Genomic DNA, 20,780 nt, shown 5'->3' with positions numbered 1-20,780 from the left:
ATCGGTAAGATTGGACTGATCTTGCCCAGGATGGGGACAGATGCTGCAGCCATAAAGCCTTCCGGTTTAAAAAAGCTCGAGAGTTAGTTACGTAGATAGAAAAGACAACATACGTCGTAATATAACTTGATTAAGATGTGGTGTGACCGGTATGTGCAAATCAATCAAAATTGATTTGTCAATATCTCAGACTGTGTTAATGCAAAGATCTAAAATGTTCTGAAGTTATGAATTTGTGCTGAATAAATGTCCAGCTTGAGGAGAAGAGAAGAACAGAAGGGACTGCAGACGAGAGGGGAGAAGAGGAAGTTGCAGAAAATATATTCTCGGCGTCAAGAATTGATATATTTATCAAATTATCGACATGAAACATTCAATAACATTTCGAAATGTATTCGGTGCGAAATGCCTTTTGTGTGAGTATTATAGAGCAAGATAAAATCTTTCAGGTAAGTTCTTTGATTTTACCTGCGATTATATAACAAAAAACATGAATGTAATTTTAAAATGTATAAGAATTATAAAATTTTTCTCCACTTCTCGGTTCGTTGAAATGGAGGTTTCGGAATTTTATATTACCCCTCCCCCCATCGTTAATTCCAAATTGAATCATTTCGTTTCACACGGCATGGACAATGAACACAATGGGATATGTCTAAAACTTACGAAAATGTTGTGCCACTGGACGGGTTTGAACCCACGACTACCCATTGACAATCCTTAATTGTAACCAGTACCCTACAAGCTTTCGCTCCTGAAAGCAGGTAGAAACAGTTGACCAATGTAAAAGGTAGGCCAATCTCTCCTCCTACATGTAATGACAAAGAATATTTGTTTGTAACAAAGAAAACGAAGGTAATACGAATCGGCGAATACATTTAATGGAGATTTGCACATGATGAAAACTTTTCAGTCTATATTTGTGGAGGTATCTTTACATTGAACTCGAGTGGGAATGTGGGTAAAATTAGTATGTCTTGAATTCCAACAAATATAAATAGTTATTTCATTAATATTTGTCAATGTCTTTGAAGCAGTACACAATTATCGTTAGAATATCAGAATTCAAGATCTTATACATGAAAATATCCCTTTGAACGTGTGTCAGTTCAGTTTTTTATATATATAAATTCCAGATGATAAACAATGTAACAACTTTACTCTGCTATTACAAATAATGTCACCGTGCTCTTTATTATTAAAAAGATAATTAAAAGAAGAAAAGAACTCGTAAGGAGAACCGAACCTGTGACCACTAGCAGCCCAATCGAGAACTCTAACCACTTTTATTTGGTTTTTTAAGGAAAGCCCCTAAGCGGAAGCTTCCCCCATCACACTTCATTCAATCATATCATTTTCTTCAAATCTCAATTTCAGGACTTTTCAGTACAGACAATCACAAACATCCGGGATTCGAACCCGGGACCCCTGGCGTCATAGCGCGATGTGCTAACCTATCCGCCACGGGGCCATCTAACCACTAGTCCACACTCTTTCCTTCCTTTGTAACAACAAATTTTTAGGTATTCTTTCCCTCCAATATTGTAACTGTCCTTGGGTATGCATGTATTTGAAATGTTACTTTTGTTTCGAATTGCTTTCTTGTAGTATAGCAGCTATCTTTGAGAAATAATTTCCGAAGTGATGAAGAAAAACAAGAATATTGGTAGTTGTGAAAATGTGAGTTATTTCATCTAGCTTATTATTGTGTTTAGGCATTATTAATGGAAAATATCTAGAGGTTTGAACATTGCAGGACGATGTTCCCTTCCTGTGATACTGCAACGGACGAAATGCTTGTTTACTGTTGCACTCTCGTCTCCAGAACAGTCTTATGAAATGTATTTGGTGTTGCATAAGGTGAACGAAATAATTACACCGCTTACGAACTACAAATGTGCGAAACGTTATACGTAAACAGGCGGAAAATTGTATTCACAAAATCGCATCACATTTGTTAGTCAAGGGGTAGAAGAAGCTGACCAACCTGAAATGTAGATGCAGACTGTTCTGGACACGAGACTGTCACTAAACAAGCATTTCGTCTGATGCAGTATCACAGGAAGGGAACATCGTCCTGCAATGTTCAAGCCTCTAGATATTTTCTATTAATAATGCCTAAACACAATAAGAAGCTAGATGAAATAACTCGCATTTTCACAACAACTACCAATATTCTCGTTTTTCTTCATCACTTCGGATATTATTTCTTGAAGAAAGCTGCTATACTACAAGAAAGCAATTCAAAACTAAAGTAACAGTTCAACTACATGTAAGTATACCCAACGACATTAATAATATTGGAGGGACAGAATATTTAAAAATTATTGTTACATCGGAAGGTAAGGACGTGGTGTAGTCGACCTTCGTGGCGGAGTGGTTATCACAGCCCGCTGAACCCCAGGGGTCCCGGGTTCGAATCCCGGCTCGGACATGGCTGTTTGTGTTGTCTGTCTTGAAAGAAATAATACAGCGAATTGAGTCAAATGTGATATGAATGAATTACGTGTGATGGGGCAAGCTGCCACGTAGGGGTTTTCCTTTTCTTTTCTTTTAAAAAAGTTGTTCGAGTTCTCCATTGGGCTGCTAGCGGTCGCAGGTTCGATTCTCCTTACGAAGTGTTCTCTTTATTTAATTCTCTTTTTATTAATGAAGAGCATGATGACATTAGTTCTAATAGCAGAGTAAAGTGGTTACATTGTTCAGCATCCGCAATTTATATAAAAAAATGAATTAACACATGTTCAAAGGGATATTTTCATGTATAAGATAGTGAAATATCGAACCTGGCGATATTTACGGACTAATGATTTATCACTTGCAACATGGAATGTCAGGACTTTGTTAAGACCTGGGAAAATGAATGAAGTGTCAAATGAGATATTAAAATTTAGGTATGATCTGGTTGCACTTCAGGAAATTAGATGGCAGGGACAAGGAAGAATTGATAAGCCAGGGTACACATTATTTTATAGTGGACCAGAGAGGAGGACCGGACAATTCGGTGTAGGCTTTATAATAACCAAAAAGATGAGAAAAAGTCTTATGGAATTTGAAGCAATTAATGAAAGGATGTGTAGAATACGGTTGAGAGGAAGATTTAGAAACATAACAATTATAAATGCACATGCGCCTACAGAAGAGAAAGATGAGAACGAGAAAGAAGAGTTCTATGACAATCTGGAACAAGCATGTGGAAAGATCCAAAAGTATGATATGGTAACCGTATTGGGCGACTTTAATGCTCAGATAGGAAAGGACAAGAATCAACAAGGGGTTGCAGGCCGGCATACTCTCCATGCAGAAAACAATGAGAATGGGAACCTTCTTTGCCAGTTTGCTGTCAGGAACAACATGATCATAACAAGTACCTGTTTCGAACATAAAAGAATTCACTTAGGAACATGGAAGGCACCTAATGGAACAATAAGTCAGATTGATCATATACTGGTTAATGCACGTCATGCCTCATCAGTTATTGATGTGAGAAGCTGCAGAGGGCCCAATTGTGATAGCGACCACTACCTGGTAAAATTAGTAATGAGGGAAAAATTGATAGCGGTGCAAAGAAACGAGATGGCCAAGAGAAAGAAGTGGAATATGAAAAAAATGAAAGAAGAAGAAGTTATTAGTGAATATGTAAGTAAGGTACAGAGTAAACTGAAGGAGAAAGAGAATAACAGACTTCGAGTGGTGGAGGAAGAATGGGAAATAATAGAAGGAGTGATAAAGGAGGCAGCACAAGAAACTTTTGGAGAAGAGAAAACTAAAAGGAATGAGTGGTTTGATGAAGAGTGCATACAGGTTATAGATGAGAAGAATAAAGCTAGAGAGAAAATGCTACAGAGGGAAACTCGAAGTAATACTGAGAGGTATAAAGAACTAAGAAGAAAAGCACATAGGGTATGCAAGGAAAAGAAGAAATTGATGTATAAAAAGAAGATGCAAGAAATAGAAGAACTAAATCAGCAAAGTGAAATAAGAAAATTCTATAGAGCTATAAATAGAATGAGAATAGGATTTGAGCCAAGAATAGAACTATGTAAGGATAAGAATGGGAAAGTAATTGTAGAAGAGAATCAGATACTCAATAGATGGGCAGAGCACTTTAAAGAGATTTTGAATAAAGTGGAAGACCAAGAAGAAGAAGAGCAGTATAATAGGAATATACAAAATGGGGATGGTCATGAGGTACAAGTACCTAGTATTGAAGAAGTTGAATTTGTAATGAAGAAAATGAGTAATAATAGAGTTCCAGGCGAGGATGAGGTGATAATTGAACTTATCAAACTTGGTGGTAACGCATTGTTGGCAGCAATACATAGATTGATTGTAATGATATGGGAAAATGAAACAATGCCACATAAATGGAAATCTGGAATAATATGCCCAATTTATAAGAAAGGTGATAAATTGATATGTGGAAATTACAGAGGCATCACACTTCTTAGTGTGGTCTATAAGATCTTGTCAGGATTGATCAGTGAGAGAATAAAATGTTACACAGAAGATATACTGGGAGAGTACCAATGTGGATTTCGCCCTGGCAGAAGCACTACTGATCAGATATTTATAATTAGACAGATGATGGAAAAGTTTTATGAACATGATGTGGATTTGCATTTTTTATTTGTTGACTTCAGGCAGGCTTTTGACAGTGTTAATCGAAATGAACTGTTTAAGGTACTTGAAGAGTATAATATTCCCATCAAAATAATAAGACTAATAAGAATGACTATGAGTGGTACTAAGGCACGAGTGAAAGTTTGTAGTAAACTGAGTGAAGAGTTTAAATTCAATGCAGGAGTGAAACAAGGGGATGGCCTTTCGGCAGTATTATTTAATCTAGCATTGCACAAAGTAATGAATGTAGTTGATCAAAAGGGAACCATATTTGGAAAATCCAGTCAAATATGTGCATATGCAGATGATGTTACAATCATTTCTAGAACAATAATAACACTTAAGCAAATCTATGAGCAAATGGAAAGAGAAGCAATAAAAATAGGGCTCAATGTAAATGAAAAAAAAGACAAAGTATATGAGAATGTCTAACTCTGAGATCAGAAGAGCACCTCAAGATCTGACAATTGGAGATAATAAGTTTGAGGGAGTTCCTTGTTTTAAATATCTGGGGACAATGGTATATAGTGATAATGATATGAGTAAAGTAATAAAGGAAAGAATACAGGCAGGCAATCGTGCATATTTTGCAAATATGCAGTTGTTTAGAAATAGACTGATCACAAGAAATACAAAGCTTAAAATTTATAAGACACTGGTACGACCAGTTGTCACTTATGGATCAGATAATTGGACTTTGAAACTGTCAGATGAAAATGCCCTCAGAATATTTGAGAGAAGAATATTAAGAAAGATATATGGACCTGTGAGGGAAGATGACGACTGGAGAATAAGATGTAATGCAGAGCTAGATGATTTGATAAAAGGCCAAGATATAGTGAGATTTGTCAAAGCCCAGAGAATAAAGTGGTTGGGGCATGTGGAGAGAATGATGGACAATAGGATGCCAAGAAGAATGTTGAAAGAAAAGCTTCACCACGCAAGAAGAAAGGGCAGACCACGACTTCGATGGATAGATGACGTCGCTGCAAACTTGCAAACAATGAAAATTAAAGGATGGAGGAGAAGAATTGATGACAGATTGGAATGGAGGCTGATTGTGGAGGAGGCCAAGGCCCACCAAGGGCTGTAGAGCCAGAAAGAGAGAGAGAGAGAGATAAGATAGTGAATTATGATACTCTAACGATAATTGTGTACAGCTTCAAAGACATTGACAAATATTAATGAAATGACTATTTATATTTGTGGCAATTCAAGACATACTAATTTAACCCATATTCCCAATCGAGTTCAATGTAAAGATACCTCCACAAATATCGACTGAAAAGTTTTCATCATGTGCATTTCTCCATTAAATGTTTTCGTTGATTCGTACTAGATGCGTTTTCTTTGTTAGAACAAGTATTCTTTGCACATTACATGTAGGAGGAAAGATTGATCTACCTTTTACATTGGCCAGTTCTTTCTACCTGTTTTCAGGAGCGAAAGCTTGTAGGGTAGTGGATACCATTAAGGAATGTCAATCTGATGGTCGTGGGTTAAAACCCCTCCCGTGATACAAAATTTTCGTAAGTTTTAGACATATCTCTGTCACGGTATCTAGTGACATGTGAAACGCAGTTCGATATAAATTATTTTTTGTTTATTGATTCATTTTATGCACAAACATGAAAGTGTGAGGTTTGATTTATTTTGTGAATAAACTTGTATCCGAGCCAGACGTCGGGAGTTGGGGACGAGTTTTTCTTGAGTGACAGCCGCCGCTTAGAACATGACATATTTGCACCAACACGGAGATAAGGAAAGATTATTTTCGCCGCTACCGGGCTTGAGTCGCAGCAGGCGTTCGAACCCATGTTCACGGATGACCAGGAAAACCAGCTGGAGCCCAACTCTGCAAGGATCCAGGACGCGTCGCCGACCGCGCCTTTCAAGATAATGAACAGAGGTCATTTCCATCCCCTGAGAAAGCGAAGCGAAGCCACCTTAGCGTGGGTTTCAACGGACGAATTTGAATCTCTTATATATATGCGGTGCTACCATCCCAGAAACAGTTTTTACCCGGATTTCATAGAGAGAGCATCTCCGCGCTACACTCTCGCGTGATTATTGCTTTGTGTCCGTGAACTTTGTTTCCTTACGTACCGTGAGCGAATTGCGGATAGAGAGTTACCAGTGTGCGCCTTATTTTGGTGAAGATTACGCGGTGATTTGTTTATCGCCAAGCGTTAACTACATAATCATGGGCGGCTAAAGGAGATTGAGATGGGAGTCTGTCGACTTCCCTGACCCCGCAACGATGCATCGCCATCTTCCGATGAAGCCAGTCAGCCAACGCCACAGACGACACCAAAGCCAAACACTGCCCAAAGCCCGAAGGACGTTTTCAGAACGACGCCGATCGAAGCCCGTCACCAGAGAGAGAGATTGAAGGACGACTCCAGAACGACGCCGATCGAAGCCAGAGGGAGAGATTGAAGGACGACTCCAGAACGACGCTTCCAGAACGACGCCGAATCGAAGCCCGTCACAGAGAGATTCCGAACCGACGCGTGACCACGTACACCCGACGCTAGTGACAAGAGGAACGCCCGAAGTACTAAGGAGGTGCAAGTACACCAGATCGTCGCAATTATTCTTCGTCGCGATCGACCTCGGAGGACAATTTCGCCACAAAGGAACCGTGTGCAAGTCCCGCGTCCAGGAGAGATGAATGACCACGGCATGTAGCAGAGTCTGGTACAGTATACTTCAGAGGGTCTCATGTACATGTAAACGTGCGTCGTTAGTATCAACACCGTACAGTTAACGCCGAAGTCTCACTTATTTGCAAAGTTACTCAGGAAAACCCAAACCTAACTTCCGCGTCTAAAAATTGTTTTGGTATTGTTATAAAAAAGGGTAATTTCATGTTCAGATGTTCTAATTTAATTGTCTGCATTCAGGGTTAGAAGCTCCATTTCATTTCTTTAATATTTAGTATAAATTGTCAAAGTGTGCTCCATTTTTTGTGTAACCGACCGCCCCGTCGCGCCATTTAATTTGTCAATAGTTGACTGATGAGTCCTCGTTAATTGTGGAAAGCGTAGTTTTTTTTTATTGCAAGGTCGTGCGCATGAAGTAGTATTATTTGTTGCATAGTGGTTTTTAAGGTAATTTTTGCTCGCGCCGACGATTGATTAGTGTATTTCCGGCAGCTGGAGCCAATTAAGTTTTTGCATCACTATGTAATTGAGTAGTTGTTCTCATTGGACGAGAGAGGCTTGTGTGTAATACCCCCGTCCGAGAAACTTGTATAATGTCGTGCTTACGACTCGATGCATACGTTCATTCGAACGAAAGATTTAACCACGCCGACCCAATTGTCTTAGTTAACCGCTTTCCGAGGGCTGGCACTTAAGTTAATTTAAAAGAGTACAGGAGCTGACAGACAAATGCCCTAAATTCACATTAAGGTTTAAAATTAAAAGGAATGATATGTTAATGAGATCAATGATTTGTATCCATACCTCACATGTAAAAATACCTCATGTGTGTGAAAGAGAGATAGAATGAATGAGAGAGCGTTTGAGGAGGCTTTGTAAACAGTTGTTGATTGCAATATTTTTTTGTTGTTACATTATATATTCACTTTTTACCGTTCGTCAGTGTTGTTATTTGACGTTTTACAGGTACCGGATATTATACTATTAGTGTTTTATGATTGTTCGAATCTACATACCAAAGGTAAACCAAAACAGTGTAATATTTCAAGGTATCTATCCCCGCCTCGCAATAGTATGACAATAAACGACCGTCTCAGTACCGAACTTGAAAACCTGGCCCGAGAGTCACGACCGGTCTCCCGTACACATAACGACGTTTGGCCCCGTGCCGGGGTATGATTGACACGTCATTTCGGGGACCGTGAGTGCACTCGTTACATCTCATTGTGTTCTTGTCCACGCCATGTGAAACGGAATGAAGCAATTTGGAATTAACGATGGGAGGAGGGTAAATATTAAGTTACAAAATCTCCATTTCAAAGAACCGAAAAGTGGAGAAAAATTGGATAATTCTAATAAATATTAAAATTACATTCATGTTTTTAGTGATATAATTGCAGGTAAAATCAAAGAACTTAGTGGAAGATTTTATCTTCCTCTGTACTCAGCTAAAAGGCATTTCTCACCGATCTAATACATTCTCCAATACATTTCAAAATGTTATTGAATTTTTCATGTTGATAATTTGATAAATGCATCAATTCTTGACGCCGAGACGATATTTTCTGCAACTACATCTTCTCTCCTCTCGTCTGCACTCTCTTCTGTTCTTTCTTTTCTTCTCCTTCTTCTCTCCCCTCCTTCTCCTCTGCTTTTATCTCATATAGCCTTCCCTACTTTTCTCGCTTCTTGTCTCCATCCCACTCTTCTCCACTCCTCTTATCTCCTCTCCTGTCTTCGATTTACGTTTCCACTGCACTCTTCTAGTCTTCCTTTCGTTCTTCTCTTTTTCTCTCTTTTACTCTACTCTCCAAACTCCTCTCCTCTCATCTCCTTTTCCTCCTCGTATCTCCTCTTGCTCCATTTTCCTCATCTCCCCTCGAATATTTTTCCTTGATCCTCATTACTTCTCCTATCCACTTCTGTCCTCTATTTTATTCCCTCCTTTACTTTTCCTCTTCCCCTTTCTCTCTTAAAATCGATCATTTTCCACAAAGGTAATACTGATATATTTTCTTTTGGTTTTATACAATAATACTTAATTTCTTTCTTTCGCGTATTTCATAAATAAATATTGTGCATGTTTCAACCCTGAAATTGAGCCTAACTCTACACACAACCCACGAACGGCTTGTGTAAATTGGATTACCTAGTTCAAAAATGTTGTTGTCCTAAAACGTTTGAGAGACACTGTACAGTAAAGGGATTTAATATTTTGTATTACTTATAGAACGTTTTAAACGATTACCTAGTCTTTATTCGTGCTATAATCCTAATGACTTGCTTTTGTTTACTAAATGCTTCTAAACTTGCCAGTGAATTTTCCCAAAATTCTATTGCATCATTTGTGAGTGAATGAAACGTTGTAAAGTACGTACACCTGAATTTGTATTAAGTTTTTGTTTTAATATTCTCACCGCAAATATTTTGAAATTTTGTTACTTAACAAGCATGTGTACGTTGTTTGATCAATTTAGATTTTCATTTATTGTTACTCCTAAAAATTTTGTTACGCTAAGTTTGCTGAATCTTTAGTTTTACTATTTTGTTTTCCGTTCGTTCAAAAGTAATTTGTTACTGTTAAACCAGACGTTCGACAGCTGAAATAACTACCTCAAACAAGAAGGAGGGTTCTAGAGAGGCTATATCAATGATTCCCTTGTGTAAGTGACGAGCATCGCACTTCAGCCATGGTAACCCAGCATCCTTACAGCGTCCTCTTTTTCCTCCGTAACTCTGCGATGCTGCAACACGAGTCCTTGCCGACAGCAAACTGAGCCTCGTCGCCATGGCAACCGCGGGGGAGAGGAAGTTGCTATAGCTGCAGATGTGACGAGGACCTATGTTGCGTTGCCAGGGTCTAGAGAGAGAGAGAGAGAAAGGGTGCGGTGGGGGCGGATAGGAGCACCTCCCACACAGTCTAAAGTGGTGGGGGGCACTTTCTTCCTCGTCTCCTTAAAACAATATTAATCAAATGAAAACCGCTTTGATGGGACAGAATGGAGGGTAAAAAGAAACACTGCGCTTTTTTTTAAAACCAGGCTCGATCCTGGCGTAACGTACTACAGCGCTGTATAAACGAAAGGATTCTGATTTTGTTTTTAAAATAGCGCGGGAAAATCCTGCTTTCCTTGCTTGGCGCGTTTTTAATGAGATGTGTTTCTGTGAGGACGTGAAAAACACGGCTCAGGTATATAATGCAATTTCTTTCCAGGTGAAGGATTTGTGCAATCTCATTCTCTCTTCTTTCTCCTTGCCTTGTGTCCGTTCGTTGGCTGATTTCGTATTCTCAGGGCACCAGCGTAACTCAGAGTTTTACATTTCAAAGAGTCATCCCTTTTAATAAACCTGATTTGACCATCAGGGTGTTTCTACAGCTTTAAGGCTGCGGAAATTTTGATAATTTTGAGGCTAGAATTTTTATTTATCGCCCTCTCTTTACTGACTGATTGGAACAATGACGGTGGATGATGATTTGATCACTCAAAATCAAGATCGCGCTCGAATAACATTTCTTCCTTGTTACTTCTCTACTTCTACCGATTAATAAGTCATCGTTTCAATAGGGAATGAAAAAGATATAATTAACAGTTTCATAGTTTAATTTTAAATTCTGAACATGTTTGTCATTACTCGAATCAAGGGAGGGCCTCCCCCATGGCGCAGTGGTAGCGTCATTACCTTGTAATCGAGGGGTCCCGGGTTCGATACCCGGTGGAGGCACAAGTGGTTCGGATCCCCCTTTAAACTGTAGGTCCAGTCCCGATTAGCCTTACTGTGCATAAAGTGGACTTAAAACAACAACTCAACTCGAATCAAGGGAGAGCAAAAAATCTTTCAGATGGGTTCTGCTTCTGTGGATATTCCTTACTGTTTATTTTTCTTCCCTCCTTTGTTTCTCTATTCCTTTTCATTTCAATGTTTCTCTTTAATCCATTCTATTTTTCTATATTATCCTCTTCCACCTTACTCTCACCTTCATTCTATTTTTCCTATCTTTCTTTCTTCCTATCCAAATATATCCTTTCTTTCTCTCTACCTCTTTTTAACTTCTCTTTCTTTGTTCTCTATTTTCCTATCTGTTCTTTTCTTTCTCCTTCTGTTTCCTTATCTTTCCTTTCAATATTATTTTCCCTCTTCTTATCTAATTCCCTTTCTTTCCTTTCTCTAATTGTCCACCTCCTCTTCTATTTCTTTTTATTTCGTTATTCCCTTAATTTTTCATGTCCTTCTATCAATTGCATCCCAATCTTTCTTCATCTCTACTTATGTCTCTCTGTTGTGTGTGATTTTATACTGTGGATGACCCTGGACAATTTAATTCAGGCTGGTTAAAGACTATTTAAGGGTGGGCTAGTGTCCCACTCGCCTACACAAGATCAACAACCCGATTTCTCCATAAACTTTGCAAGAAGTCGCCTAAATCGCCTCAAATAGACACTTCCACCTCTTACAGAATTCAATATACATAATGTATTTTCTGAAAGAATACTGTAAGTCAAACAAACCGTTTAGATGTATCCTGGCTGTTAAGAATGGATAGTATTTGAATTGCATTACATCATAATTGATTATCAACAATCAATGGTTGTAAAGTTCTTTATGCACGACTTTCAAGTTCAGACATCTTGAAAAAGATTAATCCATCTATTAAATCTTTGTTACTGTGAATCCTCGTGATGATCCTTATTCCATGAGAAGCCTGAGTGTGTGCATAAATTAACAACCTCTGTCTACATACACGGCAGTAGCTCCATTTCAAATCCTTCAAAAGATTTCACATGATTACAAATTTCCATAACTAAATCCTCCTTAAGTACAGTAACATGCTCCGGTTGCTCCTCACGAGGTCCAACGTTCACGCATGCCACACTTTAGTAGTTTAGAGCCTATTCTAGTAGTTTCAGAGCTTATTTCGTAAGCTAAAAGATTATTTTAGTAGTCTGAGAGCCTGTTTATGTAGTCTTAATGCTTATTTATTGCAGTTCGAGTAGAGCCTCTGTTGGAGTTTGAAAGCCTCTTTTAGTAGACGAACTAAATTTTTAGTTTGACAGTCTATTTCAGTAGATTGAGAGAGCTTATATTGTAGTCTTAAAGCTTATTTTACCTTTGAGAAGCTATATTCGTAGTTTTAAAACATATTACAGTTTTAGAGCCTACTTTTGTAGTTTTATATCCTGTTTTATTAGCTATATAGCTTATTTTAGAACATTAAGAGCATATTCTTGTAGTTTTAAAGCCTATCTTAATATTTTAGAGCTTATTTTTGTAGTTTTAGTGCTATTTTATAACTTTCAGAGCCTATTTTTATGGTTGCAAAGCCTGTGTAATGGTTTGAGAGCATCTTCTAGAAGGTTTAGAGTATTGGAGCGTGTCCCGGTACCGTTTGATAAATTTGAGATTTCTAATTAATCTATTTTATGTTTGTTCGCACATGATGAACAATTGCTTTCTCGTAAATATTAAAACGAATGCTTGTCACCCTCAGGAATTTCTTAATATTTTAGACATCTAAATTTGTTATTTTAAATGCATAAAAAAATAATCTTCTTACATCGACACCAGGCCTTGTTGTGGCATCTTCCTGCATGAGTGCAGAAAATGAATTCCCCACCTCCACAGCTCGGTCTTTCATGTAAGCCGAGGGGGTATCTCTAGTTAAAGGGTTGCTCCGAGCCTATAGAGAGGATGTGAAATCACTTCTCACTGTGCTCTTAATACTACTCTGCGGTCAGTCGCCGTAATCAGCTTAGCGGCCCATTGATGGATTTTTCCATTGAGGGATCAAGGGAGAAAGATTGGTGTCCCCTGCTGCAGAGAACAGGCTATATGGTTTTTCATGGTTTCCACCGAAGCTTGTTTTCAAGTTTTCTGCTAAGAGGGATACTGTGGCAGAGTAATGCTTAGGATAGAGTTGCTTAAAACATCTCCGAAAAGTAAAGAATTTCATCGAGAAATATAAAGTTGCTGTTACCGCAAAATAACTTTATGCGCAAAGATACTTATGCGCAAAATTCCATTGCAAAACATACAGAAGTCCTCTTTTATCTACAATTTATTGAGTTGGTTTATTTTACTTCGCTTTTCTGCCACTTTTGGCTAATTTCGAACATGGGGAGGACTGATGATATGATGAAATTGACGAACTGACGCTCACAAACACACGATCCCTGGACCCCCGGTGTTGTAGTGTGCTAACCACTCCGCCACGGGGGCGGCTCTTTTATCTACAAAACTGTAGATATCTCACCCTTTTGTAAGAACTTCTTCACAGATAACAAACGCTACAATTTAGTTATAATTAAGTCTATGCTAACACTTTCTATGTATAAGATTTACCTTCATCTACAGCCATCTACCAATTTCTTACAAGAAAGGGGTGTAAGGGGTGACCCAGCATATAGACACCCAAATGTCAACCTCTCTTCCACGTACACTCTATCCCGGGAAACTGTGGAGCAAAGAGTGCATAAAGGCAGAGTAGGGTAGAAGGCTAATGAGCGGAGCGAAGCAGTATACGCTGCTGGAAATGCTGGTAACTGCAGTCGCTCTTCCCCCTCCACGCACTCCCGCTCCATTGCACGCGTTCTTTGGTGGATCCCTCTCGAGTCACTACTTGCCCAGAGACTTACCTTCGTTCTCTCGCTCCATAGATTCCCGAGATAGAGTATATACATACTAATGCAGAATAACGAAGCTCTGGCGCTTGGACCTGCAGCTAGGATAATTCTCTGTAGGATTCGTGGTAATTAGCTAAAGTGTCAGAAAAGCAACGTAAATTAATTCAATCAAGCAAAATTACCACAAAGAGGACCAAAGTGCTATCGAGCTATTCCTATATCTACGTAATGTATTGGATAGATGATATGGAAGCATACATACCATAACATTTATAGCTGATATGTATAATTAGCATACGTGCCTCAAAATATAGACAGTGTGTATTGATAAGAGAGGAATCTGGCTATTTATTCATTAGACCAATTGTTGAATGTTTTAAACACTATAAACATTTTTCGAGCAGGCCTCATCTCCAGGAAGCTATCAACTCGGAACAAGCCCTGGCACCTACCGACCTGTTGGGTGAGATAAGTCAACGCAAGGAAACTATAAACCTTTTCCTGCTCCCCCAAAATAGGCAATAGTTAGGCTGGATAGTTCGATGAACTAACCGAAATGTTCTACACACAAATGGCTTCAGACTATGTATACATCGGCCAAGTACTCTTTATGGAATTTTGTCCTATCCTGTTGTGATGCGCAAGACTCCAAGGGTTCTGGGTTCGAATCCCAGCCTATCTGAGCACACATTTTTGGAAATCTTTTTATCCATTCAAGTCTAATACCAAATCGCTTCGAACGGTTCATATTCAACATGTTCTCCTCCAAGTCCGGCACAGCTCCCCCTGTGCGTGCGTTTATCCGAACGAGTGCATCAGATGCCATTTCGGAGTCGAGAGGCGCATTTATTTGACCGTTAAAAGCAATCAGTATCATTATGGAGGAGGGAGAAATGATACCTGCAACACGCTGTAGTCGAACCCCCAGGATGAGATCAGTGTATGTGTCCATGCCAACATAACCTCCGGGACATTTGCAGCGCGATTGATCGAAATTGCTCCCTCGGTCTATGGATTGTTTGGTATGCGACAGGGATCAGCAAGCTCGATGGTGTATTTACCCCTTGCGAGTTTTTATATTTAAAAAAAGCAACTCATTCGTTGTTGGATAAGTCGGGGATAATATTTGCAAGCATAATTACAAGCAATTATTTTCTCCATTATTGCATTCGCTTCCGAAATGTGCGAGGGTTGTCCATTAAGTCTCGGTGCATGTATGGACTTGTGATCACATAAAGGAACTGTAAGCGAATTAAGACATTTATGTCTGAAAGAAAGTGACGGCTAACACGGAAAGTGTACCAGGAATAAAGAGAAATATAAATTTTAACTGTGTATCTTTATGAAGGTCTACTGGTGTTTCCAGAAATAAATCTTCACATATTTCATTCCTTTTATTCACACACACACACACACACACACACACACACACACACACACCTTCCCAAGTTGTGAAGAATTCACTTTTACTAATCGTCTCTGTGGAGAAATGAAAAAGTGATTTTTTAAAAAAAATCAGCTTATTTTCCCGCTACCATTTTTCAAAACAATCGATTTTCATTTTAGCTGAGATCTTAAACTTTCATTGACAACAGAAAAATTTATTAATTTCTTATTCTGCAGTGCCCATTCCAGTTTATTTGGGCCCATAACTATATCAAGTGAATTATAATATTTTGGAACGATTTTCTATATCTCTATTGACCGGATTGCACTTGTATGAAGTAAATAATGCCACTCAATTGATCGGATGGCACTCTTGTGAGGTAAAAGCCGCTACTCTATTGATTGGACAGAAGATGTATTAAGGCAATAATCAGAACTCCATGGCCTCACGGAACCGTAATGAAGGAGACATAAAAAATTTCATTCATTGAATATAATTAGTATTAGGCAGTTCTTATTATTTTATTGATTGGAGACAAAACGTATGCTGGCAGTACTAGAATTGCTGATCTTCCTATGATGCGTCATATTTTGTTCAATTCTAAAATGAAACTTGCAAATGACATATGCAGAAGACAAGTCTACAAGCAATGTATACGTTTATATTAAAAAGATTTGGTACTTACCGTCTCTGGGAACGTAGATGTTGAGATAGAGGCAGTCCTCACTCTGGTTGGCCAGAAGAGGCAGGAGTTTCTCCAGATACAGAAGCCTACCACGGGGAATTTGCAGAAGCGCCTCTGTGCGATTGTCGATATCCGGCTGCCGTTGCGGACAGACAGGTCCGAACATGTCTGCCAATCGCGTGCCTTTCCACATGGAAGGGGTCACCGGAGGCATGTACCGGAGGCTTCCGGTCGGGGCGGTGGCGTACGGTATCCCGAGGAATGCCTCCACGGGACCAGGCAGCCTCGCGTGGACCTGCAGTATGACACCGCGCAGATCGCCGTACTTCGTGTTCACCACCCGCGTGCTGTACTTCTGAACTTGCATGGAGCAGCTCCCGGACGCAAGCAGCAAGCACACTTCAATGACGATGACGATGATACTGACACCATGGCCTAAGACATGCATGGCGGTGACGTCATCTATAGCGCTCCATTGCGTCTTTCACCTCACCCTGATGACGTCACCGCGGCTTCCCGTTGCGCACATTACCGGCATCGCTGCGGACGAGTATGCAACGGCAGGGCACCCGAAGGCCGATTCGCACTCCCTACCTCCAACGCCAGAAGGTTTCTAAGGAGGTGACTTCAACTTTCAAATAGATCGCCAACAAGAGCCTTATTGGGATCTGGACATATTGCCACCTGAAGGAATGGTATTTACGTCGTAGGCGTGTTCAAAGCTACAGTGCTTGTTGATCATTTCGCGAACCAAAAACACAACACGCATAAAAGTGTGCAAGAAACTGACCGAGCTGTTGAAGACAAAACGGACAAGATCAGAATGATAGGACACGGTGGGCAAAACCGCACAAAAACAAAGTGACAGGAGGGAACCGCCAAGTAACGCACGCAGCTAACACCATACTTTCGAAACTCTAAACCGACGTTCAAAGTAGCTCCTTAATGCACACGTAAAAACGGAATTCTATCACTATCTGCTCCTTCTTCATAACTGCACTGCACACTTCCTCCTAGACATCCTGTTCATTCTGCAAAGAGAAGACAACAAAGGAATCAGTCAAAATTTTGGGATGCGTAGGTACGCTTTGCACCCTTAAAATTACACAACATAAACATCCTCTAATCTAAAACCCTTACCTTAATGTTAGAAAAAGGTGCAAAAAGCCCCTTTGAGAAAGTCAAGGTTGTATAGGAGCCTGTACAGGACACACAAATACATTAGAAACGTAAGGAGAGACTAAAGACTTCTTCAGAAACAGTGTAAGAGGCCCACTCTTACCACAAATCTAAACGCATTTGTTAAAACATTATCATTATCTCCAAACATAGGCTTTTCGCTCTTATCTCTTGCTCGGGGATACATTTTCTTAGTTCAATTTGACAGTACAACAACCCTCCAAAACACTGATATACAATTTTTTACGCACCCACATAAATTACTAATTCAGTGTTCAATATGTCAATCATAAAAATTAATACTTGTATCAAAGTATGATGTCATAATTTGTTTGACTCAAATTTGTAGTCTGTTATAATGGTTATTGACTAACCTCAAGACATTTGAGTGATGATTGCTAGGTAATGGGATTTATTGATTTTGACGGTAATTTAATTAAAATTTAAAATTAATTATTTAATTTGTGTACTCTAGTAACAATTACAAGATTAATACAGTTTTATCAGGCCTCCCGCACTGGTGCAAAAATCCGAACATGGTTAATTTCGGAATTCATTTGTTCGTGCATGAATTAACCAGCTACCAGTCGGCACCACCATCGACGTTAAATCCTAATTTTCTCATTAAAAATTTAGTTTATGTATCTATTAATCAATGATGATCACTTGTACGTGATTTTGTATTTTATTAAATGCCTTTCCTTTCTTAAACATGTATAAGAAAAATCGTATTTTTAAAGTCAATACTTTTACATGACGTAACATCGTTCCATATGATCTGTCATGGACGTACAATAACTATTTTAATAAGGATGTAGAAGAACAAAAAATAAAAACAATGGCTTATTGTGCAGTTTTTTATTGTAAAAGCTGTCAGAAGAGGAATCCAGAGCTGTCTTTTTTTCGTGTTCCGTCATATCCTGAAAGGTTAGTTATTTATGAATTCTGTTCGCTCTTTATGTAAAAATAATTTCCATAAAGTTAGGTTCCACGGAGAATAATTCCTAGCATGTCTTCCTATTCTGTATTTTCCTTCATTTAAGTAAAAGGCCATGTGTTAAAAAAATGTCTGAAAGGGTAAATTTTCGATTTTGTAACTTAATGCTATTTATAAGTTACACAGGAGGATAGGAAGCCAACGAGAATAGTAGGAATGACTTGAAGTTTGTTTGAAGTTCAGAAAAGCTAATTTGTGCATGTTATAATGCAGAAAGTTGCAAGTTATCGCGCTCCTATTCGCTTCTGCATGAAGTTTATTTCTTCTAGCATAAAAAACTTTGTCAACATGTACAGGAGATGAAAAATAGCATGTAAATATTAAAGCGATGAAACCTAAGGTTCCTATCGTTCTATGATTTTTTAAAAAATTCTCTTAGCAGGAAGACTAATTATCGTAGAATTTTAGCAATCATTGTTACACGAAATGTGAACCTTTCTTAAAGCAATTAGCACTCTTTGGATTGTTTAAAAAAAATATGTTGAAAAAACAACTTAAAAATTACCTTACGCAAGCTTCACGCTTCCCAAGGACAATGTATTTCCCATGGACAGGGGACTGTAAGTATCGTAGACTAGTGGGAATTAATATAGAAGTAAATTCGAACCTTAGTAAAATGAATTTAGGGAATTTATTTATAATGCTAATAGAACCAAACCTGGCCTGCCTAACCTAACTACGAAAGCATACATTGAACCAAATCATAAGTAATCACTAGTTTTGGAAACAAAATGAGTGTAACTAACCTACATGTGCAATATATGCAAAATATTTTACAAACATTTACACATGTGTTACTGTAAAAACAATCCTTTCTCACTGGTGCCACGGGAGGAAGATTTTGTGTTTCAAATCGCATTTTAATCTATGTGCTTTAATCCAACCCTACAGAATTATGGATGTTACTCCTATTATTAATAATAATATAATAATATATTATGTTGATGGAATCATCTAATAATATTATTGCTGTAATAGCTCTTGTTGCTGGTCATGGACTTTGATCTACTAGATGGTATGGGTGATTTTGATTTGTTGACATATGTCCTGTCCTGGTATCTTCTTCAGAAATATGTTGTGTCATAACATTTTTCTTGAAAGCACTCCCGGGAGTAGATTCCATGATCCATTCAATGACAAAAATTGCGTTGTTAGCCAGTTGTAGGTTAGGCAGTAAGCTTCAGGGACTCTTTCTAAAAGATAATGTGGTAAAACTTTGCTTCATATGTTAGGAAGTTTAGTGCAATATCTATAATATTTTTTTATTTGCATTGCCACACACTGTATGGTGCCATAAGAATTAGTTACGATGAGAAATAATGTGAAAATTGAGTAAAAATAAATCAATTGAATGGCGACAAGCTCATAAGATTTTCCGCACTAGTTGAAGGAGCTATCATAGAATGGACCCTTATACATTTGACACTACTCTATTCAACAGATACAGATAGTGATCTAATGCATATTCATTTTCAGTAACTTTTCTTTGTGTTGACACGCTTTGACCTTAGCTCACAAAGAACTCTTGCATCATGGAATTTATCTTCTTTGAGTGACATAAAATGCAGAATGCTTTGTCTTGCATAGTTATATGTTTCTAAAATAATTTTTCATCTTTTCTTTTTCTAGTAGAGCTGAGATATGGTTGGAGAAAATATGGCGAAAGGACTTGAGGCACAAAACATACAAAAGTTACAGAGTTTGTGGAGACAATTTTTCAGAGAAAATGTTTATGAATTCTAATAGAAATAAGTTAGTGCATGATGCATACCCAGAGTAGAACCAAGTAAGTATATTGCATTTCTTATAGAATAACATTGTCATAAGTTATGTGGCTCATGCATAAGAAATTGTATTTTCTCTTTTCTGCATTAAAAAAAATATATGCTTTAGAGAAAAATTTTGCTTAAAGTACATAACACCTAACAACACAATACATTGCTTGAGGATGTTAGAAACAAATGTATTTAATGTTTCACTAAATATTCCACGCAGGGTGGATAAAAAATATATGATTTTCAGCTAAACAGTCCTGTAAAATATTTGAACAGTTTGATTAAAGGAAATAAAATGCACACATTTTTCTGTTTGAGACTGTACATATGTGAACCTACTATGGAAATGTTTGTTGAGTGTGTTAATGATGCTTTAATAATTTCAGTAACTTTTATTCCAGTGAAAGTTTGTAGGACCTCAAAGAGATTATCATACCTTATGCAAAATATATTAATTACTAGTGATTCAATAAATATATATACCTGAATAACAATGTGTTTATTTTCCCTTACATTTGTTATTAGCAATAGAATATAATGTTTTACATTTCCACAATATGAGTACTAAATCATTAAGAGTAATGTACTTACTCTGAAACTGTTCTCTTCTTCTGGAGTATTTCAACATGTAAATTCATTCTTGGTGAAGTATAACATTTCACCATAGTGAGTGTCCGACCAAGAAACCTATCAGTATGACTATCAATGGTTTGTCTAATGGAATTTCATTAACAACATTATGATAATATTCAATACAGTGGAAATTAATTGATGTAGGGTTTTAAGGATTTCTTATAGTCTTTTACTCTATATTCCATATGTTTAATGCTAACAATATAATTTATATA

The 20,780-nt window shown here is 38.0% G+C and overlaps 1 protein-coding gene across 1 annotated transcript in view; it reads right to left on the bottom strand.

Annotated features, from left to right (window-relative positions):
• Positions 1–16,429, bottom strand: part of Nlg2 (Neuroligin 2) — a 1,033,488-nt gene extending 1,017,059 nt beyond the window's left edge. The window contains exon 1 of the mRNA XM_083118258.1: positions 15,982–16,429. Within this exon, the coding sequence (XP_082974384.1) occupies positions 15,982–16,429 (448 nt within the window). The remainder of the gene's footprint in view (positions 1–15,981) is intronic.
• Between the last annotated feature and the right edge of the window lie 4,351 nt (positions 16,430–20,780).

Source organism: Lepisma saccharinum, chromosome 3, assembly GCF_977018435.1.
Source record: "Lepisma saccharinum chromosome 3, izLepSacc3.1, whole genome shotgun sequence".
Taxonomy (NCBI): domain Eukaryota; kingdom Metazoa; phylum Arthropoda; class Insecta; order Zygentoma; family Lepismatidae; genus Lepisma; species Lepisma saccharinum.
Note: the sequence above shows the minus strand (reverse complement) of the source record. Positions and strands in the feature narration are given on the sequence as shown.